Source organism: Osmerus eperlanus, chromosome 20 (assembly GCF_963692335.1).
Source record: "Osmerus eperlanus chromosome 20, fOsmEpe2.1, whole genome shotgun sequence".
NCBI classification, from domain to species: Eukaryota; Metazoa; Chordata; class Actinopteri; order Osmeriformes; family Osmeridae; genus Osmerus; species Osmerus eperlanus.
In genome coordinates, this window is record NC_085037.1 from 10,633,502 (window position 1) to 10,657,821 (window position 24,320).

General features: G+C 50.7%; 1 protein-coding gene across 1 annotated transcript in view; it reads left to right on the forward strand.

The window, feature by feature from the left end:
- Positions 1–24,320, forward strand: part of clasp2 (cytoplasmic linker associated protein 2) — a 48,809-nt gene that overhangs the window by 3,623 nt on the left and 20,866 nt on the right. The window contains 18 exon segments of the mRNA XM_062487176.1: positions 258–336; positions 2,469–2,572; positions 3,515–3,606; positions 4,035–4,110; positions 4,967–5,064; positions 9,130–9,200; positions 17,284–17,430; positions 19,407–19,430; positions 19,433–19,482; positions 19,638–19,730; positions 20,563–20,708; positions 20,871–21,006; positions 21,197–21,267; positions 21,400–21,459; positions 21,774–21,851; positions 21,995–22,162; positions 22,607–22,647; positions 22,987–23,139. Of these exon segments, the coding sequence (XP_062343160.1) occupies positions 258–336; positions 2,469–2,572; positions 3,515–3,606; positions 4,035–4,110; positions 4,967–5,064; positions 9,130–9,200; positions 17,284–17,430; positions 19,407–19,430; positions 19,433–19,482; positions 19,638–19,730; positions 20,563–20,708; positions 20,871–21,006; positions 21,197–21,267; positions 21,400–21,459; positions 21,774–21,851; positions 21,995–22,162; positions 22,607–22,647; positions 22,987–23,139 (1,687 nt within the window).

Sequence of the window (24,320 nt, forward strand, 5' to 3'; positions counted from 1 at the left end):
ATTCGGGATCTGATTCTAATCACAGGCTCGCTGGAAAACTGCTGTGGGAGTCTCAGACACGGCCCCCGTCTACACAGTTCACCAAGTAGACCCATAGCATAGGACCACCACCCTCAGGCAGCAGGGTCATACACTGCTTAGTGGACTGGGCTCTGACCTTCCTCCACTCGTGAAGGAGACTTCTGCTGTCGGTAGTTGTCCTGTGTTGAAACCCCCTCTTTGGGCGATCCCTAACGTGTTTCTGTCTGGGCCTGCAGGTGGTGCTGCTGGGTATCGACATCACCGAGGCGTTTGTGGAGCGCTTGGGAGAGCGCTTCAAGGGATACCTGGGCACAGGTGAGGCAGCTGCCCCTCTTCCGTGTGTGTGTGTGTGTGTGTTTGTGTCTTTTTTCACCCCCTGTGTTGTTAAGGTTTGTTTTCTGATCTCAGTGCTTGCCTATGTGTGTCTGTGGAGTTGAGGTCATTCTGAGTCTCCTCTCATGTCAAGTTTTCCTCCCTCACTTTCTGTCGAACCTCAAAGACACACCGCCAGGCAGCTGCATCCTGATCTGACCCAACACTCTCTGCCTCCCCCGCCTCTCTCTGTCTCCTAACTCTCTCTCTGCCTCCCCCGCCTCTCTCTGTCCTCCCCTCTCTCCTAACTCAATCTCTCCCCTGCCTCTCTCTGCCCCCCCCTCTCTGTCTCCTAACTCTCTGTCTCCTCTCTCTCTGTCTCCTCTCTCTCTGTCTCCTCTCTCTCTGTCTCCTCTTTCTCTGTCTCCTCTCTCTCTCTGTCTCCTCTCTCTCTCTGTCTCCTCTTTCTCTGTCTCCTCTCTGTCTCCTCCCTCTCTGTCTCCTCTTTCTCTGTCTCCTCTCTCTCTCTGTCTCCTCTCTCTCTGTCTCCTCTCTGTCTCCTCTCTCTCCTCTCTCTCTGTCTCCTCTTTCTCTGTCTCCTCTCTCTCTCTGTCTCCTTGCTCTCTCTGTCTCCTCACTCTCTCTAACTCTCTCTTCTCTGTCTCTCTCTTGCTTGTTCTCTAAATTTAGGTAGGAAATTTGTATGACTTACTGGAGTTCACCTCAATAACCCTGTTCCTCACAAACACCACACAGCTTCTGTTGCGTGTGCGTTTACGGGCCTGTTGTATAACACAGCCCTGTCGGACTGCTGCAGGTGTCATCCACTGTGTCACCCAGGCTGGCCCTAGACACACACCCACACACACATTTGCAGCCCTGCTGTTGAGCTCCAGGATGCTGTCAGAATCGCTCTGTGACATGGCCTGAACCCTGGTGCACTGTCTCTGCCCTGCCCCTTTGTTGTCCTGTCAGTGGACTGGCCTCATGGGGAGGTTGTCTACATCCTCCCAGCCCAGGGGAATCACAGCCAAAACATCTTCTAGCCCCGCCCCTGTCGCCCCTGTCCGACCCCCATCTTCTTCTCAAAGACAAAATGTGAGCACATCACACCAGTGTTCAAATCCATACGGGATTGGAGTCCCTCACCCATCAGTCAGTCAGACTACAGTAGTGATATACATGAGACAAAGAACGAATGCATGAAACCAAATAATGACCAAGATGGAGGCTTAGAGGATTAAGCCCCTTGATATCTTCGAATAACACATGAACACACATCTCTGTGTGTGTGTGAGAGTGATTTCATTCTAACTACAGAGGATGATGTCTCTCGCCGTAACAATGCCCTCTGTAAGTGTGTGTGAGGGTATTGTATCTGTTGCCAAGGAAACCGACTGTTGTGGTAACAACCCCCAACCCCCCCCCCACACACACACACACACACACATTCTTACCCAAGAACATCAGTGAGGCAGTGTCATGGTGATCTCATCCCACTCTTTAGTGTGTGTGTGTGTTTGTGTGTGTGTGAGAGAGTGCCTGTGGGTGTTTAAAAGAGGAAGTTTATTTCATACAGAGAGAGGAACTTCTGCCATCAGGGTATTGTGTGTCCAGACCAGCCCTGAAAGTCAAATGTTCTGTGTTTCATTTTGTATCCTAATAAAATAACTGGAATTTGAACGTTTTTGGAACAATGCTGTACGTATTATTTCGTCAATGAGCAGTGTGTGTATTGATTTATGTTGATGTTTGTGTTAGTGGAGCTTGTTTGTTAGCACAAAGCTTTGATCCACTTGAGGGCACTGTTGTGTCACCCTGGTGTTAAAGGCTCTCTGCCTCCTCATCACTCGGATGGTTGATCAGAATGTGATCCTGTTAACCCTAACCTCATCTCTCTCTCTCTCTGTCTCTCTCTGTCTCTCTATTTCTGTCTCTCTCTGTCTCTCTCTCTATTTTTCTCTCTATCTCTCTCTGTCTCTTTCTCTCTCTGTCTCTCTCTCTCTGTCTCTCTCTGTCTCTCTCTGTCTCTCTGTCTCTCTCTCTGTCTCTCTCTCTCTCTGTCGCTCTCTCTCTCTCTCTGTCTCTCTCTGTCTCTCTCTCTCTCTCTCTCTCTCTCTTTGTTTCGTCTCTAGTGGTCCCTGCGCTGGTGGACCGGTTAGGTGACAGCAAGGACCAGGTCAGAGAGCAGAGCCAGGCGCTCATCCTGCGCTGCATGGAACAGACTGCCTCGCCCATGGTGAGCACACACACATTGATATGTTGGATGCAATGTTGTTGGCTAACTATGTTAGCCGTAGTTAACTATAACTATACATAACTATGTACACTACCGTTCAAAAGTTTGGGGTCACCCAGACAATTTTGTGTTTTCCATGAAAACTCACACTTTTATTTATCGAATAACTTTCAAAATGAATAGAAATTATAGTCAAGGTTAATTATTATTAGAAATAATTATTTTTATTTGAAATATAAATTTTGTTCTTCAAACTTTGCTTTCGTCAAATAATGCTCCATTTGCAGCAATTACAACATTGCAGACCTTTGGCATTCTAATTCTAATCCTTCTAATCATCCATTAGTCTTCTAAGGCAATTAGCAAACACAATGTACCATAGAACACATACAGTAATAGTTGCTGGAAATGGGCCTCTATACACCTATGTAGATATTTAATTAAAAAACAGATGTTTCCACCACCTAGAATAGTCATTTACCACATTAACAATGTATAGTGTATTTCTGATTCATTTAACGTTATCTTCATTGAAAAAAACTGTGCTTTTCTTTGAAAAATAAGGACATTTTTAAGTGACCCCAAACTTTTGAACGGTAGTGTATATAACTATGTTATGTGGAGGGGAGGCCCTGGGAAGAGGATGCCAGGAACAATCTCCCTCTGCTGGGCAGAGTTGTATAACACACACATCTACACACACATACACACACAGATTGTAACCTTTATAAACTGTAATCTGCTCAGCCCCTGCAGAGTTCTCATCCATAGCCCTCTGTTAAAAGCCCTCAATATACTCACCTCCCTCTCACCCTCTCTCTCTCTGTCTCTCACTCTTTATCTCTCTCTTTCTCCCACTCCTCCCTCTCACCCTTTCTCTCTCTTTATCTCTCTCTTTCTCCCATTCCTCCCTCTCACTCTCTCCCACTCCTCTCTCTCCAGTACGTGTGGGAAAGGTTGCTCACTGGTTTCAAACACAAGAACTTCCGCAGCAGAGAGGGCGTGTGCGTCTGTCTCAGCGCTACCCTCAACACGTGAGTAACTTCCTCTCTGCGGCGTCACAAGGTCGAGAGGAGCGCTGTCCTCAGACTCTTCGCTGTCCTCAGACTCCCCGCTGTGCCACTCCTCTTCACTGGGTTTGAATCCACTACCCTCATCTCTTACTGATACCTACTGAAGAGATGGTAGACACACACACACACACACACACATGCTCTAGGGTTAATCTTCTTACCTGTCTGTGTGGGTCAGTGGAGGTCAGTTGCACGCCACACGCTATCAAGTGTTGCTTCACAACATACTGGCTCGCACAGTATTATTTATAGAAAGGATTTTCCAACCTTTAATAACCAAGCGGATACATGTTGTTGTCACTGGACCCACATAGCTTGGATTCAACTAAATATATTCCCTCTCTGTCTCTGTCTCTCCCCCTCTCTCTCTATCTCCCTCTCCCTCTCAGGTATGGTGCTCAGCCACTGAGTCTCAGCAAAATTGTTCCCTATCTCTGCACCCTAACTGGAGACCAGAACCCACAGGTGAGTGAGTGAGTGAGTGAGTGAGTGAGTGAGTGTGTGTGTGTGTGTGTGTGTGTGTGTGTGTGTGTGTGAGTGTATGTGTGTGTGTGTGTGTGTGTGTGTGTGTGTGTGTGTGTGCGTGTGTTTGAGAGAGAAACTCTCAAACTCTTCAAGTCCCCTGTCTTTGTCATTGTTTTAGAGCCGAACAGAGAGTGTGACATAGAGGCTTCCCCCCCTAGCCTATTATTAGGGGGTGGATGGGTGACTGGGCTCTTTAGAGCTTCACCACTGAAACATGAACACCCCCAGTCCAACCCTACTCATCACACACTGGTGATTAGTGTCTTTGTGTGTGTGTGAGTGTGTCTTTGTGTGTGTGTGGATTGAGGCTGGTATCGCCTCCTGCCAAGATGGACTCCAAAGCGGAATGCTGTCCTCTACCCAATCATTATCAACCCACACACTGACCGAACCAATCACCATCCCCAATCTCTCCGGGTGGAGTCCCGCACACACAAAACTCCTATTCCCCAGGATTGTTACAGTACACGTTCTACCCAATCGCATGGCTTTGATCAGGCACATATCCAGACAGACATATTTGGTTTGGCGTGCGTGAGTGTTGACCACGTGGTGTGATAATCCAACTCAGAGAAGCGAGAGTGCAATCTGTGTGTTTACGAGAAATGCACCCTAATCCCACTTCTTTAAACACTGCCCTTGCACCCAAGGCCTATTCAGACACACGCGCACACACACACTCAACACTTCTACAGGTGCATCACCTCCCGACGTCCAGCCCTGTTGTCTAGAGCCCATCGAAGAGACACTAGAGAAAGCATGCATATTATGGGATGTTTTTCTGTCCTCTCTGCAGGTGCGAGAAGCTTCCACAGCAACCCTGGTGGATGTGTATCGGCATGTCGGAGAAAGAGTCAGAGCAGATCTGGGCAAGAGAGGGCTTCCTGCTGCAAGGTGAGTGTGTGTGTGTGTCACCTGTGTGTCTGTGTTTGTGACATGTATCTAAGTGTGTGTGTGTGCGCCACCTGTGTGTTAGAGATGGGTGTGAACCAGCAGGTCTTGCTCATCGTAGCTACGAGCGCGGTGTACTGCATGAGCCGGAACAGAAGGCCTGGAACATCCGGACTGTCTGTGGTGTGTGTGTGTGTGGGGGCTCTGAATCAGGGTGTGTGTGGGGGGGGGGGTGGGGGCTCTGAATCAGTGTGTGTGTGTGTGTGTGTGGTGGGGGGGGGCTCTGAATCAGGGTGTGTGTGTGTGTGTGTGGGGTGGGGGCTCTGAATCAGTGTGTGTGTGTGTGTGTGGTGGGGGGGGCTCTGAATCTGTGTGTGTGTGTGTGTGGGGTGGGGGCTCTGAATCAGGGTGTGTGTGTGTGTGTGTGTGTGTGTGTGTGTGTGGGGGTGTGTGGGGGTGTGTGGGGTGGGGGCTCTGAATCTGGGTGTGTGTGGGGTGGGGGCTCTGAATCTGGGTGTGTGTGGGGGGGGGCTCTGAATCTGGGTGTGTGTGTGTGGGGGGTGGGTCCCGTGGCGTTGGCACTTGCCCTGTCCCAGGCCACGCCATGCTCCACTCTGCCCCTCACACACACTGAGGAGCTTTATCTAGCGGACAATACCAGGGGAGGGGAGGGGGAGGGGGAGGGGGAGGGGAGGGGAGGGGGAGGGGGAGGGACGTCCAGAATAGAGAGCAAACCAGTTTGTGTGTGTGTGTGTGTGTCGTGTTGAAGGCGTCTCTCTGAAGAGGTCTATTGAGTGGTCGTGTAGCCTGCTTAGGTCGCCGTGGTAACCGTAATGAAAAGTCCAGCGTGCAACATGTTGGTGATTCTGAGCACACATACACACGCACTCACACACACACAAGCTGTGTTTGCGCAAGCAGCAGCTTGTGAGAGCTCCGTATGAGACTGTGTCTGTGAATGCATGGCCTGTCCATCATATGTCACGCAGATTATGGTTGACTCTGGCGCAAACACACACAGAGTGCGGTGGGAAGTGTGTGTGTGTGTGTGTGTTGCTGGAATGCAGATCTACAGCCAGAGGCATGATGACCAGATCATGTATCAGCTCCCCAGACCCAAGATCAGATAACTGAAAGAACGAGGGAGGGAGAGAGAGAGAGGAGGAGAGAACGAGGGAGAGAGGGAAGAACGAGAGAGATAAGAAAGCAGTGGAAAAGAGAGAGAGGTAAAGAGGAACAACAGAGATATTCGAGTCTCCCCAGCTGTGCTGCCTATATTCATCTTAGAAAAGTACAATCTGCTCATTATATAAGCTGTGTGTGGGTGTGTCATGGGGGGGGAGACAATAAGACTGAAGGAAAGGAGCTGTGGAAGGACGGAGCGATAGAGACAAGAGGGTGGAGAAAAGGGACTGAGAATCATAAGTCTACTAGGAACCCCCGGATCAGGAGACTGACTGAAGGAGGGGGAGGAAGAAGAGGGAAAGGGAGGGAGTAGAGAGTAAGAGAGGGAGAGGGGGGAGAGAGAGAGAGAGAGGACAAGAGGAAGAGGAGGGGCAGTCTTGCTCTCTTCTCTGATAGTGCTGTCTGGCCAGGGCTGTCCCTAAATATTCTTGTGTTTTTACCATTCTGACATGGGTCTAGGTTATAGTTAAACACTATTTAAGTAATCCATATAGTCAAATCAATGTCTGAATTTAAATGTGAATATACACAATAGAATACTCAATTGTATTGCTTGTTTCGTGGTGGGGCTAACGCAATTCTTGGGTGTGGCTGTAGTAACAAAAGTTTCAAAAGTTTTTTTACGTTTTTTTTTTTTACGTTTCTAACGGTTTGAAAAATATTTTCCACAAAAAGTTTCGAAAGGTTGAAAAATATTTTCTACAAAAAGTGTCAAAGTTACAAAAGCTAAGCCACCCGGCCACCGCTTATGTGTGACTACAGTAGCTGTACTTCTTGCGAATCGTCAACGTTATTGAAAGTGATTGAAAGTGGTTGAACGGCCGATAACGTAAATGTAACTGGCAAAATATAAATAATATCCTATTCTAACATATCACTATTTTATTTTAAGGCCGGAATATTTTGAGATATGTTTTTTTATTTGTATTAGCTAGTTAGCTCTAGCTCTACATCCACATTTTCGTGAAATTCCTGACGAGTGTCACTGTCAAGAGCTAGCCGGTCGATATAACGTTAGGTCCCCATTTGGTTAGCTAGCTAGCTCAGTATTTGTCATTACCTTGATGTATGAATTGACGTGATAGTCTACAGGTCTTGTTATGTCGGTTGTGGTCATGGGCTTATGCAGGGTTTAAAAAAATATCGAGGTCGATATAAATATCGAAGTTTGCTAGCGGGGTTGGAATTAATGTTAGCTGGTAGCTAGCTAGTTTACTCATGATGGACGGCCACTGTTTGTTTGACTAAGCGCGACCACGCACCGTGGAGCAGCGCATAACACATAGCAGTGCTTGTAATGTGAATACATTGTTCATAGTTTATGGAATTTTAAGCTAGAGCTAAATGTGATGATATGTTTCACCCACCTTGTGTTTAAACGTGTCGAACCACTGGTGTATGCATTTTATATTGTTATGGTCTATAGTCCCGCGGTCTGTGTTGAACTGTCCCAGACATCTTTTTCATCATCCCCGGGACGCCGGGACGCCGTTAATTTCGAGCCCTGACTGTGGCCCCTCCCCCTCTGAGTGTGTGTGTCTGTAAGGGAGGTTATGTAAAGGGTAACAGAATCTCTGTGCTGTCTCCCACACATGGCCCTGCTAGGCTCTTCGCTGGCGTTCCAGACGTCAGACAAAAACACAGACAAAAACACACGCACACACAGCACTTTTCTCAGATTTAAGCCCCCACACCCTCTCTTTGAGGTGTGTGTGTGAGATGGTGGGTGGTTCCTGGTCGTGTGCCTACTTCACGCCGTTTAATGCACTGGTCCCCTGTTGTTTCTCTCTGTTTTCTCTCTCTGTAACCCCTCCTCCTCTCCCTCCCTCCCTCCTCCTCTCTCTTTCTCCCTCCCTCCTCTCATCTCCCCTCTCCCCTCCCTCCATCTCAGAGCCACTGCACCATGTTGGACACAAAGAGCAGAGGGGAGTAGAGGACTCAAGTGTGTCACTATCGTTACAGCGACGGCTACGCTACGGAGTAACCTGCCCTTTTCGATCCTCCAGCCCGTATGGAGATCTTAGCACTACACGCTAACTAGGGCATCGTGTAGGGCGCTGTCAGAGAGAGCAGGAAAGCCTAACGACAGGGCTAATGTAGACTAGCGAAAAGACGGGGGAGAGAGGAGTGTGGATGTGCTACGCAGCTAAGGACACGCTACGCTAATCGTCAGTAATCAAAACAGCTTAGCTGCCTGGGGGGGTTTGGACTGTCTGGCAGGCTTACAGAGGACGGTGTGTATCGTTACTCTCTCTCACACACACACACACACACAGGTTGTGTGACATTGAGGATGTTTTGTCGCTTCTTTGCTTGTATCGCTGGAGCAGATGCAACCGAATAAACTGTGTGTGTGTGCGTTGTCGCAGGCTGTGTGGTACGTGTGTGCCTTCATTTCACCAGACCATCTTATTCTGTCTCGAGACGAAGGGCTCCCAGCCCTGCTGTAATGCTGCCTGGCGTCTGGGGTTGTTAATATTAGGATTAACGAACATGTGTATGAATAAATGTGAGCATGACGACTGTTTTCACTGTAATTAGCACCTCTTTAGGCTCGGATGTGTGTGGTTCTGGGGGGGGGGGGGCGCAGTGGGCTGATGTTGGTATCCAGGCTGTGCTCCTGTCTGAATGAAGGCTGGTGTGACTAGCGTGACTGGAGACACACCCACCCCTGTCTCAGCCAGACGGCCTACATGTGCTGATGCTGCCTAGTCTCTGCCTCCTCAGCCTACACATGCTCTGTGTGTAGGTGGATGTGTACATTCGTGTATGTTGGTGTGTGTCTTGCGATGTATCCCCTTGGCAGTGATGTGTTTTTGTGTAACGTTGTGACTGGTGTGCACGTGGTCTAACCTCTCCTGTATGTGTGTTCTTTTGTTGCAGGTTGCAGACGATATTTGGGCGGTTTGATGAAGCGTTGAATTCTGGGAACATGGCTCTCAGTCCTAGTCATGGTCAGTCCTGTTTGAACTCTGCTACCCTGCTCTGACCCTAACCCCCCCACCTCCACTCCCCCCCCCCCCCCCCCCCACACCCTCACCTGACATAGTCTCTCATCTCCTAGCTAGGAGAGACACAGTTGGTGTCAAGACAGAACACCTAATGTCATTCATTTACATCTTCAATGTATATCCATGCTAGCTTGTTTGTTATGCATACAAGCTGTGTGTGTGCATCTGGTTTGTGTCTGTAGCTGGGGCTGGTAGGCTGGAAGGCCCCAGCTCAGAAGGGCCAGTAGGATTACTGGTGTTCTAGATGAGGGGAGCTGGGGTCTCCAGGCCGGAGCTCTGCTCCAGGGCAGTCTGGCTGGGGTGTCCAGACCGGAGCTCTGCTCCAGGGCAGTCTGGCTGGGGTCTCCAGGCCGGAGCTTTGCTCAAGGGCAGTCTGGCTGGGGTGTCCAGACCGGAGCTCTGCTCCAGGGCAGTCTGGCTGGAGTGTCCAGGCCGGGGCTCTGCTCCAGGGCAGTCTGGCTGGAGGGACTCTGCAGCCTGACAGCGTGGTCACAACAGGAAGAGTGTTAGTGGAGGCTGTATGAGGGCTTGTAATGGCCTCTCTCTCCCTGTGTGAGTGCTGATAGAAGTTAGCCTGTTTTGCAGCAGCCCTGTTTACTTGCTTGTTTAGCCTGAGAGGGAGAGTGCTTAGGGTGGCGGAGAGGGGTGAGAGGGGGGGTCGTTGCTACGATACCATCTCCGGTGGCACCGGGAGGGTGGGGTGGGGGGGGGGGGGGGGTTGGAATGGGCCTTAACTCTCTCCTGCCTGGGGTTTAGATCCAGATCTGAGCCCTTAACAGGCCTGGTAGGGATGTGCCCTCCCTGGAGCTAGGACACACAGTTAGGAGCTAGGAGAGACAGTTAGGGACCAGGGCTGCTTGTATCAGGCCTCTGTCCTGTGTGGTGTACAGCTGCCTGTGCTTTTGGCTGCTAGTAAAACATGCAGGACATCGTCAGACTGGGAAAGGGGTGTGTGTCTGTCTGTGGGCCAAACTGCATGCTGGTTTTTTGTCTCACCCACTCAGTGTCACACACACACACACACTGTCCTCATTCCTCTCAGTTTGAAGGGGTCTCATTCTGAAGGTCCAACACAGCTGCTGGTGAGAGACTAAGGCAAGGAGAGAAAGAAAGGGGAGGATATGGGGAGAGAGAGAGAGAGAGAGAGAGAGAGAGGGGGGGGGGAGGAGGGAGGGCTAGAGGGAGACAGAGAGGGGGGGAGGGAGGGAGGCAGGGCTAGAGGGAGAGATGGGGGGAGGAAGTGTGGGATAGAGGGAGAGTGAGAGAGAGAGAGTTGAATGAGGTCTGCAGTAGCAGGGCCACAGAGCTGTGCCTGTCACTGGCCCTCACTGATCCAGCGTGACAGGGAGAGAGGGAGGAGAAAGAGAGAAGGATCTGGGAGGAGAACCAGCAAACCACACAGATTAGAGAAGGCAGTAGAAGACCTACGAAAGCAGGAGAAGCGCATTATGCATTGTTACGATGGTGGTCGGGGATGAGGGAGACGGTGAGTGTGTGTGTGTGCGTGTGTGCGTGCACAAGTGTATTTTGTGGCGTGTGTGTGTGTAAGCTCATCTAAATGTGGATGGGACACACAAACATGCAAGCATATGGTTTTGGAGAGAAATCAGCTTATGTTGAGAGTGCTAAGTGCTCAATATCCTGTGCTGGGTGTTCGCTACACTAGAACCTCTCTCTACCTCTGTCTATCTTTCTCTACCTCTCTCGACCCCTTCAAGCTTAGCTCTGTTTACCCTTGTATCGTACCTCTCTATCATCTCGCTCTAATCTATTCCTTTCTTCCTCCCTATCATCTCTCTCTCTCTTAGTGGGTCAGGTGTGTGTTGTCATGGCGGCAGGTAGGGCAGCATGTCTCCTTTTAGGAGCTTAATTAAGACTGTTGCAAGGGAAGAGGTAGTATTTCTCCTGCGTGGGGCGGCAGGTTCTGGTGCATTGAAAGTGAAGCATGTCAACGCCGCCGGGCTCATTCTCATGCTATCCGGTCTCACACACACACTCACAGTAACCATGGCAGCCCTGAGAGAGTTAGTGCACTGCGAACTGGCCCTGAGCAGGCAGTCTACATCGACTGGTTAGCTTTTTGCGTTGTTGACAGTGAGACACACACACACACACACACAGACACACACACAGACCCTCACAGACACACACACACAGACCCTCACAGACACACACACACAGACCCTCACAGACACACACACACAGACCCTCACAGACACACACACACAGAGAGCAGCCCTTCACAGACACACACACACAGACCCTCACAGACACACACACACAGACCCTCACAGACACACACACACAGACCCTCACAGACACACACACACAGAGAGCAGCCCTTCACAGACACACACACACAGACCCTCACAGACACACACACACAGAGAGCAGCCCTTCACAGACAGCTCGTTCTGCCTCAGTGCGTCTCCGTCTCTGCAGAAAGAACCATGACCCCGTTTCCCAGGCGAGCTCGGTTGCCGCGGTTAAGCTTTCATTTTTAGTATTATGGTTTATCCCTTTTTCCCAAGCCTGGATATGGGGATGCTCATATTAGCTGTGTGTGTGGAGGAGGGGGGGGTGGGTGGGGGGGGTGACAGTGTGTCTTTTTTAAGCGTATGTTTGGCTTTGTGAAGATAGTCTCTGTGAGCTAGGGGTGGATGTGGGCCATGTCAGAGAGGCCTGGCACCTCTGTTGGTCTTCTGCTCTCTGATGTGAGCCCAGCCTGGGCATCTCCACCCAGCCTGGGCATCTCCACCCAGCCTGGGCATCTTCACCCAGCCTGGGCAACTCCACCCAGCCTGGGCATCTCCACCCAGCCTGGGCATCTCCACCCAGCCTGGGCATCTCCACCCAGCCTGGGCATCTCCACCCAGCCTGGGCATCTCCACCCAGCCTGGGCATCTCCACCCAGCCTGGGCATCTCCCAGGCTGGCCTGCACCTGCACTGCTACAGCTGTAACACAGACAGGAGAAGTAGGCCTATTCCTTGTTTGTTTAGATTGAAGGGCAGTGCTATGCTGGGTCTGTGTAATATACCAGGAGTGCAGAAGTAGCCTAGGCAGCTGTGTGTGTTAGCTTGATGTGTGTATCAGTGTGTATTGATTAGTGGTGTTTATTGGCCTGTGGGGATGATCCGTGTAGCGCTGTGAGAAACTGGTTTGCATGTTCGGGTTCTATTTCTGTGTGTGTCACGCCGGAAATATGTAACGTATGCTTGTGCTCCTAGACGTTAGTGCAGAATACCAGATGTGTGTTGGTGGTACACACACACACAGAAGGGCCTGTTGTCCCTGTGTGAGACAATTTGACGTGTTTACCCAATGTTCAGATTCCAGCCATAACCCTCATCGTACCATTGGCTGTTTTTGGGGCCTCTGATAGAATGTCAAGTTTCATAACACACCAGTCTGACTGGAACACACAGTACTGTGTGTCCCGTCTAACACACACTCACCAGACCGCAACTTCATCCATGCTGTCTTCTACGTTTTCCCTTCATACACACACACACACACACGCACACACACACAGGTCTGTCTCTGTGTGACTTGGTTTGTGTGTCTCAGATGCAGACTGAGTCGGGAGTTTGTGTTTATGTTTGGACGTGACTGACACCATGTGCTGCCCCCCAGTGGCTGGACAGCAACTGACAATATGTGCTGCCCCCCCGTGGCTGCACTGGGACTGACACCGTGGGCGTGTTAGGCACCTTAGAAACCTGCTTTCACCTCTGGGCCTGACTGTACTGTTCTCATCCACACTGTATGTTTGGACGGATTATATTTACCCTCTGGCCTGGGAATATCTCTGGGATTATTCTCACATGGATTAGGGATTGGGCAGTTTGTTACGTGTTTCTGTGTATGTGCGCACTGTGCGTGTGTTTATTCATATTTCCTTTGAGAGATTTGGAGGGTCACGTTGAAGTCAGCAGGTCTTCTATAGCAGAACTACAAGCCTCGGTTGATTGGTTGAAACATCGGACGACACCTGCTTTTATTAAATTCATAGCTTTTTTGAATAAGCCTGTGAATAAGCCTCCTTTTACAGCTTTTTGAATAAGCCTACACGGCAATGAGAGAATATTGCAGGTTTATCATTTGGTCTAAGTATGATTAGGAATCAGAATATTGCTGTATTTATATTCTAGAATGTGACCCAGCAGAGGGATTCTAAATGCTGAGTGTTCTGAGGGCTTGTTCTGTTGGTTAAGGCGGTGAGAGGTACACAGCATTACAGATCATGTACGTACCACAGCTGATACACCAGACCTGTAACTAGTATCAACCTAACAACCTCCCGTCTTGATATCACTAAGCTATTAAAATAACCGCTTTTCATTCCCTGCCGGGTCATTCGAGGTGTAGATTCTCAGAATAGACGTTTGTAACACAGTCGTCTCCCTCCATCTTTCACCCCTTCTCTTTCTCCATCTGTTTCTTTTCGACTCCCTGACTGAAAATGGAGGGAATCTCTGGATGGAGTTTCCATGGCAACAGTGTGCGAATTCTTTTCTGTGAGGCAAAGACTGTGACTGTTCACTCTGCATGTGTGTGCAAATGCATGTTTTTTTCTTCTTGCGCTCTTGTCGCCATGATGAGATATATTTTGTCATGTGGTGCTGGTGGGTATGATTGCATCCAGCAGTAAGCCTTAATTCCCCCCATGATGGCTGGGAACTCCCATGTCCAAGTTAACCAGCTATTTGTTACATCTAATGTTGGTTGGTGTGTTTGTGTGCGTGTGCATAGGTGCGATTTTCTGATCGCTGCTCTAGTCCCCTCCCCTGAGGATATGGTCTCTACAGGTCACCATGGTAACAGCCTGTGCAGTTCTCTCCCTGTGAAGGACCCCCCTCTATCTCACTTATCTTTCCTGTATCTCTGTTTCTCTCTCTCCCTCGTGTCTTCTCTGTGCCCTTCACACAGACACGCCCTCCCAGAGGGGGAGGGGTGGGTCTGGAGATGCTAACACCGCTAATCAAAGCAAAGACAGACCACAGACTGTCCCTTTGGTTTCTAATAGCTCCGTGAACACGGCCGGCTGATGATGAGCTGCATCATCAGACGGCTCTAACGGGACCGATCTGGCTGTGTCCGGGCTCACCTCTCCCACCCCAGCCTGTTAACCTCTGACCCTGCGACCCTGATGATGTCACTTCCCTGGTTCCTGGCTCTCAGGCAGGCAGCTTGCGATGCTGCCGGGAGGGTGGGGGGCTGTGTGTGAGGGACGGCCTGTTGTCAAGGAGCAGGCCTCAGCTGGAGGGGTGTGGCTTTCCCCGCTCCTCCTGATCTGTCTCCCCCCCATCCCCCTCTCCTCCTGATCTGTCTCCCCTCCCCCCTCTCCTGCCACTGCCCTCTCGCTCTTTGTTCTGTGTGTGTATTTGTGTGTGTTGCTAGGCAGGACTTGACCTATGCGTGTAAGGTACATTGCAATATAATCATAATGACAGACAAAATGGATAGTGTGTGTTGTGTAGTTGTTGCTGTGCGTGCCAGTCGATGATAATGAGTGGCTCTGCCAGAACCCAGAAACCTTGTTAATATTCCAGAGGTGTCACACACAGACGCACACATATGTACACTCACACACACACACATGCCTACACACACACATGCGCGCACACACTCGCAGCCCTGCCTCCGCACTGGCTGTTACCCAATGATGTCATCTTCCTGCTGACTGGCTGCCTGGGCACAGAGGGGAGGGGAGATGCGAGCGAGAGGAAGACAGAAAGGGAGAGAGGGAGGGAGAGAGAAGGGAAGAGAGAGAATGCCGTCAGTGGTATGGGTGGATGGTTCTTCAGATATGAGACGGAGGTGTGTGTGTAGCCGGTGTTCTGCAGCGAGGCGTGTGTTTGCGTAGCGCGTGTGTTGGGGTACGGGGACAGAGCAAAAAGGGGCTCCCCGAAACCCCGCCCTCCAGACGGCATGAGGCGCCTCATCTGCAAAAAGATCTGTGACTGTGAGTGCAGGGCAGGGCCCCGGGGTGTGTGTTTGTGTGTGTGTGTGTGTGTGTGTGTGTGTGTGTACGTTCTCATGTACGGATTTGTGTTTACTTTCATATGCAGTGAACCTGCAATGCTGTGTGTGGTGCCAGTCACAGTCTGTATGCGTTGGTGCGTGGCAGAATAAAGACTGCTGACGGGCATGCAATTTCTGCAGATTTATTGATGTTTCAGACCTTGTTGACCGGCCGTACGGGTGTGTGTGTGTGTGTGGATCAGGGTGGTGGCTTTGCTGCATATCTCGGTAATGCTCAGTGGTTGTCACAGCGACAGGAGCAAGACTACATTTCAGTGCCAGCTCTTTCATCTTTACCTCCTAGCTGGTGCGTGAGCCAGGCCAAATGGCCAGGTGAACGTGGGGCAGGAGAAAGACAGCCTAGTCGATGAGTGTGTGCAGTCCTTCCTCTAAACCTGGAGGGAGACTGTAAGCGTTACTGCTAGCACACTAACATAGAGGCTGGAGAGAAACTGTCAGTGTTACTGCTAGCACACTAGCATAGAGGCTGGAGAGAGACTGTCAGTGTTACTGCTAGCACACTAACATAGAGGCTGGAGAGAGACTGTCAGTGTTACTGCTAGCACACTAACATAGAGGCTGGAGAGAGACTGTGTTACTGCTAGCACACTAACATAGAGGCTGGAGAGAGACTGTGTTACTGCTAGCACACTAGCATAGAGGCTGGAGAGAGACTGTCAGTGTTACTGCTAGCACACTAACATAGAGGTGTGTTACTGCTAGCACACTAACATAGAGGCTGGAGAGAGACTGTGTTACTGCTAGCACACTAGCATAGAGGCTGGAGAGAGACTGTCAGTGTTACTGCTAGCACACTAACATAGAGGCTGGAGGGAGACTGTGTTACTGCTAGCACACTAACATAGAGGCTGGAGAGAAACTCAGTGTTACTGCTAGCACACTAACATAGAGGCTGGAGAGAAACTGTCAGTGTTACTGCTAGCACACTAACATAGAGGCTGGAAAGAGACTGTCAGTGTTACTGCTAGCACACTAACATAGTCTCTCTCCAGCCTCTGTCAGTGGATGAGTGGGCGGATGTCTTAACTGCCAGCTCTTTGTGTGTGTGTACATATTTTTGTGTGCATTTTGTTTTGTGGGAGTGTGCATGTGTGTCTGTATGTAGTGTGAGTGTGTGTGTACGCTTGTATGATTTGTGTGTGTATGCAATTTGTTTGGAGTGTGGGAGTTTACGTGTGTGTAAGTGTCTGTATGTTATGTGTGACTGTATGTTGTGTGTGTGACTGTATGTTGTGTGTGTGTCTGTATGTTGTGTGGGTGTCTGTATGTTGTGTGTGTGTGTGTGTGTGTCTGTATGTTGTGTGTGTGTGTCTGCATGTTGTGTGTGTGTGTCTGCATGTTGTGTGTGTGTGTCTGCATGTTGTGTGTGTGTGTCTGCATGTTGTGTGTGTGTGTCTGTATGTTGTGTATGTGTGTCTGTATGTTGTGTGTGTGTGTCTGTATGTTGTGTGTGTGTGTGTGTGTGTCTGTATGTTGTGTGTGTGTGACTGTATGTTGTGTGTGTGTGTCTGTATGTTGTGTGTGTGTGTCTGCATGTTGTGTGTGTGTGTCTGTATGTTGTGTGTGTGTGACTGTATGTTGTGTGTGTGACTGCATGTTGTGTGTGTATGTTGTGTGTGTGTGTGTCTGCATGTTGTGTGTGTGTCTGTATGTTGTGTGTGTGTGTCTGCATGTTATGTGTGTGTGTAAGAGTTTGGTAACCCTTAGCAGCTTCACCTCCTGGCCTGAAGCCTCATGTTCTAATTAGTATTGATTACTGATCCTGACCAAGCTTGGGCCAGGAACCTCCCTTCCTTCTTAAACCCTCTTTTTCTGCCCCCCTCTCCTCCCGTCAATCCTCTGTTTTCTTAATCAGCCCTTTGCAACAGTCAGAGTGGTGCACTTGTGTAATTCACTCTGATCCCCCATGTCTCCTTCCTCCTAACAAACATGTTCCTGAAGATCACATGACCTCCGTCTAACTCCTCCCCCTCCTGCAGACCGCAGTTTTGACGGTGACGACGACAGTGTGGACGGGAACCGGCCGTCTTCAGCTCAGGCTGCCTTCAAGGTCCCCAAAGTCCCCAAGAAGACTGCAGAGCCCTCCTCAGCCCGCCGGCCCAGCGCCACGGGCTCTGCCAAGATGGGTAAGCACACACACACACACCGTTTGACTCTCTTATGCAGTAAGGGATGGTAGAAGGAGCAGCGCTCTGGTTATTTTGAGTTCTGAGACACTTTCATCTCTCATCAGGGCTGTGATATCCGGGTTTCATTGATGTTGCGTATGAAATCTGATAAGATATCACTCCAGTAGAATACCATCCTACCGGCTTTTGGTCTCTCTTCTCTCGACTCTCTCCCCTCCTCTCTCTTCTCTGCTGTCGCAGTACGAGACTGAGGAGGCTGTTGCTGGCAGACGAGCCGTTCCATTGATCCCTCCATCTCTCACTATCAGAGGAGGAACTGTTCCCACGGCTAGGCAGTTTATTCAGGGCTGCTTGTTCAATTGTATCTATAACAGTACACCACTGCTATACTCACAAATGTACACACAAACACACACACACACACAGTACGTCAACTGTGTCAGCTTGGGTATCTCTAGCTCTGACTGGAGGAAGAAGATCACTGTTTTGTTCCGGAACTGTCTACGAGGCTCCCTATTGAAGCATGCCGACTGTGCTTCTATCTTTGCTGACTGAGTCAACTGACAATGGATGAAAAAACCCTCATGACCCTTTAAAGGCCAACCAGTACTGTTTCCCTTGCTCTGACTAGTTGACATTTATGGCTGTATGCACTAGCAACCAGGGCCTCCCAGATATAGGCGCACAGTGACAGGAGAGGGGCCAGCCATGCCAGTGATGGGAAAACCTCAGTAATATCCTGCCCCAGGCGTTTGCTATTTGAACAGGCTCTCCATTAACCCTGTTTCTACCACAGTCCGGGGGAGTTAGCGTGGTTCCTAGCATGCTAGCGGCCCGCGGTAGCCTCATTAGCGTTTAGATTAGCGTCCGCCCACACAGAGCCCTGGACAGTAAGAACAGAGAGAGAAGGGAACAGAACAGAGAACCAGGCCTACTTGCAAATGGAGAACAGAGAGATGCGTAGTGCTCCCAGCACTAAGATCCGAATGTCCAGCGACTCGCCTTCGCCAAGGAGGATGTTGGTGCTTCAAAGCGGTCTGGAAACACAGACCCTGAAGGCTCCAGACACAGAGAGCTGGGCTGAGCAGTGACCTCACCACACACCTCAGACTCAGTCCTCTTTAGAGAGCCGGTCTACATCTCTCCCTCAGCTGAAGGACTTGTTAAAAAATTTAACAAAGTTTGTTAGCAGTTAATGGTTTACATCGATTGGCACAGCTCTTTATGGGACTGTTTTGATAGAGCTACTGTATCTGACTGACACCAGCTGAAAAGGGAAACTAGCCCTGGGGAGAGAGAGAGGAGAGAGAGAAGAAGAGGAGAGAGAGAGAGAGAGAGAGAGAGAGAGAGAGAGAGAGAGAGAGAGAGAGAGAGAGAGAGAGAGAGAGAGAGAGAGAGAGAGAGAGAGAGAGGAGAGAGAGAGAGAGAGAGAGAGAGAGAGAGAGAGAGAGAGAGAGAGAGAGAGAGAGAGAGAGAGAGGAGAGAGAGAGAGAGAGAGAGAGAGAGAGAGAGAGAGAGAGAGAGAGAGAGAGAGAGAGAGAGAGAGAGAGATTAGATTTCCGCTGTCAGCTTCCACCCTCCACTCCTGCCTCCCATCCCAAATGGCCATCCCCTACTTTCCCCTCCTCCCCCAATCTTCCCCATTACTCCTGCTCTTTCCCTTCTCATGTTCCCCCTCCTCTCCTCTGGTGGCCCTCCTCCTCCCTGCCTTTCTTCCCTCTCCCCAGTCCAGGGGCGTGGCCCTGCTCTCTTGTGCCAGCCATCTAGGAGTCATGATTGACAGGTCCATTACTGACAGGAAGTCCATTAGTGATGCAGGGTGAGAGAAGGGGATGTGCGTGTTGTTGGTTGGCGAAAGAACTTCGTTCAATCATATCCATGTTTCCTAGATTGAACCCTTTTACTCTCATGCTCGCGCACACACTTTCTCACACACGCGCACACACACACACACTGACCACTGTGTTTTTCAGGTTCGTCGAAGGATGGTGCCGGGGCATGGATGAAGAAGACTTTATCAAGGCTTTCACGGATGTCCCCACTGTACAGGTAACACACACACACTCACAGACACACCATTTAATTAGTAGAACAATTCCAAGCACTATGTAGGCCAGACTGTCTGAAAATCCCTCCTGGAGTGTCACCTTGGCGATCATGTGACATGGTCATGTGACGTGAGCATGTGACATGGTCTCTGTCAGATCTACTCCTCTCGGGATCTGGAGGACAACCTGAACAAGATCCGGGAGATATGCTCCGATGACAAACACGACTGGGACCAGAGAGCCGCTGCTGTGAGTCACACATGCCTTTACCCCAACCACTGACCTTAGCCTAGACTACCCCAAACCACTGACCTTAACCTAGGACTACCCCAACCACTGACCTTAACCTAGGACTACCCCACCCACTGACCTTAACCTAGGACTAAACCCCCACCCACTGACCTTAACCTAGGACTACCCCAACCACTGACCTTAACCTAGGACTACCCCAACCACTGACCTTAACCTAGGACTACCCCAACCACTGACCTTAACCTAGAACTACCCAAACCACTGACCTTAACCCAGAACTACCCAAACCACTGACCTTAACCTAGAACTACCCCAACCACTGACCTTAACCTAGGACTACCCCAACCACTGACCTTAACCTAGGACTACCCCAACCACTGACCTTAACCTAGAACTACCCAAACCACTGACCTTAACCTAGAACTACCCCACCCACTGACCTTAACCCCAACCACTGACCTTAACCTAGAACTACCCAAACCACTGACCTTAACCTAGAACTACCCAAACCACTGACCTTAACCTAGGACTACCCCACCCCACTGACCTTAACCTAGAACTACCCCAACCACTGACCTTAACCTGCACTACCCCAACCACTGACCTTAACCTAGAACTACCCAACCACTGACCTTAACCCTAGAACTACCCCAACCACTGACCTTAACCTAGAACTACCCAACCACTGACCTTAACCTAGAACTACCCAACCACTTAACCCTTAATCTTACTGCCTATATTGGAACATATACTTTGTGGACTTGATTGGTAGAGCTTTTCTTTGTCCTTCCGTCTCATTGGTTGTGTTTGCTGTCTGTCACGTGTGCAGATGAAGAAGATCCGCTCCTTACTGGTCGCCGGGGCGACAGAGTACGACTGTTTCTACCAGCACCTGCGTCTGCTGGACGGAGCCTTCAAGCTCTCCGCCAAAGACCTGCGCTCCCAGGTCGTACGAGAGGCCTGCATCACTGTGGCGTGAGTACCCCACACTGTGTGTGTGTGTGTGTGTGTGCCTGCCTAGTCTGCAGCTTTTCTTTGAGTCTTGAGTCAGCATGCAAGCTTGATTTCATAGCTGTCAAGTATTACTCAGCAAATTTTTACGTGTGTGTGTGTGTATGTTTGTGTGTGTGTGTTTAGCCATCTGTCAACAATACTGGGCAACAAGTTTGACCACGGAGCAGAGGCCATCGTCCCAGTCCTCTTCAACCTGATCCCCAACTGTGCCAAAATCATGGCCACCTCGGGCGTGTCTGCCATCCGCCTCATCATAAAGGTCAGTGACACACACACACACATGTGTTACCTTGCTCTCTTTATGCCCTGACACACATACACGCCAACAAACACTTTACTGTGCTCTCTTTGTACACTAAAACACATGTACAGCCACGTTTTATTGAGCTGTTTTGGCGCTAACACCAGTGTGTGCTCATGTAAGTCTGGTCCCTGCTCCGTCCCTCCAGCACACCCATGTCCCCAGGCTCATCCCCCTCATCGCCAGTAACTGCACTTCCAAGTCCGTCTCCGTCCGAAGGTAAGAGAGAGGAGGAGGAGGATGGATACCAAGCCTCATTGGGGTTGAATCATAAACGCCACCATGTTGGACCATGACCCTACAGTCATTCATAAAAGAGCTGATTTCCCCCTGGTGTTTCCTGTCCTCTAGGCGCTGTTATGACTTCCTGGAGCTCCTGCTGCAGGAGTGGCAGACTCATTCCCTGGAGCGGTCAGTACTGACTCACCCACTGTTGGTTCTGTGTGGAGCGCTGTGCCTGAGAGCTGTGTTCAGGCCAGCGCTGTGTCTGAGAGCTGTGTTCAGGCCAGCGGGGGGCCTGAGAGCTGTGTTCAGGCCAGCGCTGTGTCTGAGAGCTGTGTTCAGGCCAGCGGGGGGCCTGAGAGCTGTGTTCAGGCCAGCGGGGGGCCTGAGAGCTGTGTTCAGGCCAGCGGGGGGCCTGAGAGCTGTGTTCAGGCCAGCGCTGTGCCTGAGAGCTGTGTTCAGGCCAGCGCTGTGCAGGTGCGTGACGTGTGGTCTCTCCTCAGGCACACGGCCGTGCTGGTGGAGAGCATCAAGAAGGGCCTGCGAGACGCCGACGCTGAGGCCCGAGTAGAGGCCCGCAAGTAAGACACACACACACACACACACATATATACATACACACATATACATACACACAGAACCACACACACACACACTCTCTCTCTCTCTCTTACCCAAACTGTCTGTCTTCCTCATGCTGTACTAACCCCCCTCCCCCTCACAGAGCGTACTGGGGTTTGAGGAACCACTTTCCAGGGGAGGCGGACGCTCTCTTCAACTCCCTGGAGCCGTCGTACCAGAAGAGCCTGCAGTCGTGTCTGCGGAGCTCCGGCAGTGTGGCCTCGCTCCCCCAGAGCGACCGCTCCTCCTCCTCCTCACAGGAGAGCCTCAAGTAAGCCTCTCCCCTCATCCTCTCCCCTCATCCTCTCCCCTCATCCTCCTCATCCTCTCTCCTCATCCTCTCCCCTCATCCTCTCTCCTCATCCTCTCTCCTTATCCTCTCACTTCTCCTCATCCTCTACCCTCATCCTGTCCTCTCACCCTCATCCTCTCATTCTCTCCTCTCACCCTCTCCCCTCATCCTCTCCTCTCATCCTCCCCCCTCATCCTCTCTTCTCATCCTCCCCCCTCATCCTCTCCCCTCATCCTCTCCCCTCATCCTCTCCCCTCATCCTCTCCCCTCATCCTCTCTCCTCAGTCCTTCTCTCCTCATCCCTCGCTTGTCAACTCTCTCCTTTAACCTCTTGTTTTTCAGCTGCAGCCCCCCCCCAGTCCCCTCCCTTCCCTGTGTATTTTCTGTGTTTTTTTTACCTCTTTTTTTCTTTCCTCCCCTCAGTCGGCCTCTAACGTCTAAATGGTCTGCTGGCCCAGGGAGAGGTCAGTCCTGCGCGCGCGCACACACACACACACGTAAACATATACACACACTTGCACACATACACACGCACACCCCTCATCATTTGTCCACTTTTCTACATTTGCCTGTCCAGCACAGTGACTGTATGTGGATATAGCGATGTATGTTTGTATTTGGCCCACACTCACACACACACACACACTTGCTGTGTGTGTGTGCTGAAGGCCTGTGGACGTGATGTCGCGTGTACCCGTCATGTTTTGGTGTCTGTGGCGTCACTGTTACTGTATCCATAGCGTTCTGCATGTGTGTGTGATGTGTGTATCCTCTCCCCCCCCACCCCCCCCCGCTCCTCTCAGTCCCCGCGGGGTCAAAGGGCGGGGCTTCCCCGGCCGCCCTGCAGCGTTCCCGTAGCGATGTGGACGTTAACGCGGCAGCGGTGGCAAAGCACCGGCACGTCGGGCAGCCCGTTGGGACGGGAAGACTTAATCCCGGTTCCTACTCCTCACTGGGTAAGGGCCCTGTCAATCAAGCAAGACAACCAATCAGGCCGGGCTGCAACCACGCCTGTCTACAAAGCAGAGTTGACAGGCAGATTGACTCTCATCGGTCGAAAGACAAAAACAAATCAATATTTGGAGAGTTTTACTTGACAGTGAGTGTGTATAATCACTGGGTTCTGTCTAGCGAGGGGGGAAAGAGGGGGGGGGGGGGGTGTTGTTCCGGAACGTCAGGTTAGAACCCCATGATCAAAGAGATGCTACAGAAGGGAGTGTGCCTCTTAGAGGTGGAGCAGTCTGGTTCAGGACAGCCTCCAGAACACTCATAGGTCGCTGAGGCAGGTCACACACACACACACTCTTACACACACGTTGTGTCTTCCACTTGCACGGCGATGTGGGCCCACGACATACAGGACACCTGTCTCTCTTCTCTCCTCTACCTCTTCCTCTACCTCTTCCTCTCCTCTACCTCTTCCTCTACCTCTTCCTCTCCTCTACCTCTTCCTCTACCTCTACCTCTTCCTCTCCTCTGCCTCTTCCTCTCCTCTACCTCTTCCTCTCCTCTACCTCTTCCTCTCCTCTACCTCTTCCTCTCCTCTACCTCTTCCTCTCCTCTTCCTCTCCTCTACCTCTTCCTCTCCTCTACCTCTTCCTCTCCTCTACCTCTTCCTCTCCTCTACCTCTTCCTCTCCTCTACCTCTTCCTCTCCTCTGCCTCTTCCTGTACCTCTTCCTCTCCTCTACCTCTTCCTCTCCTCTACCTCTTCCTCTGCCTCTTCCTCTCCTCTACCTCTTCCTCTCCTCTACCTCTCCCTCTCCTCTACCTCTTCCTCTACCTCTTCCTCTCCTCTGCCTCTTCCTCTCCTCTACCTCTTCCTCTCCTCTGCCTCTACCTCTTCCTCTACCTCTACCTCTTCCTCTCCTCTGCCTCTTCCTCTCCTCTACCTCTTCCTCTCCTCTACCTCTTCCTCTACCTCTTCCTCTCCTCTACCTCTTCCTCTCCTCTGCCTCTTCCTCTCCTCTACCTCTTCCTCTCCTCTGCCTCTTCCTCTCCTCTACCTCTTCCTCTACCTCTACCTCTTCCTCTCCTCTACCTCTTCCTCTCCTCTGCTTTGGATGTTTCTGCCTGTGGCTTGTGGATGTGTTCTCTGTATGTTTTATGTATCAACATGGCCTCTATTTGTGATGAAA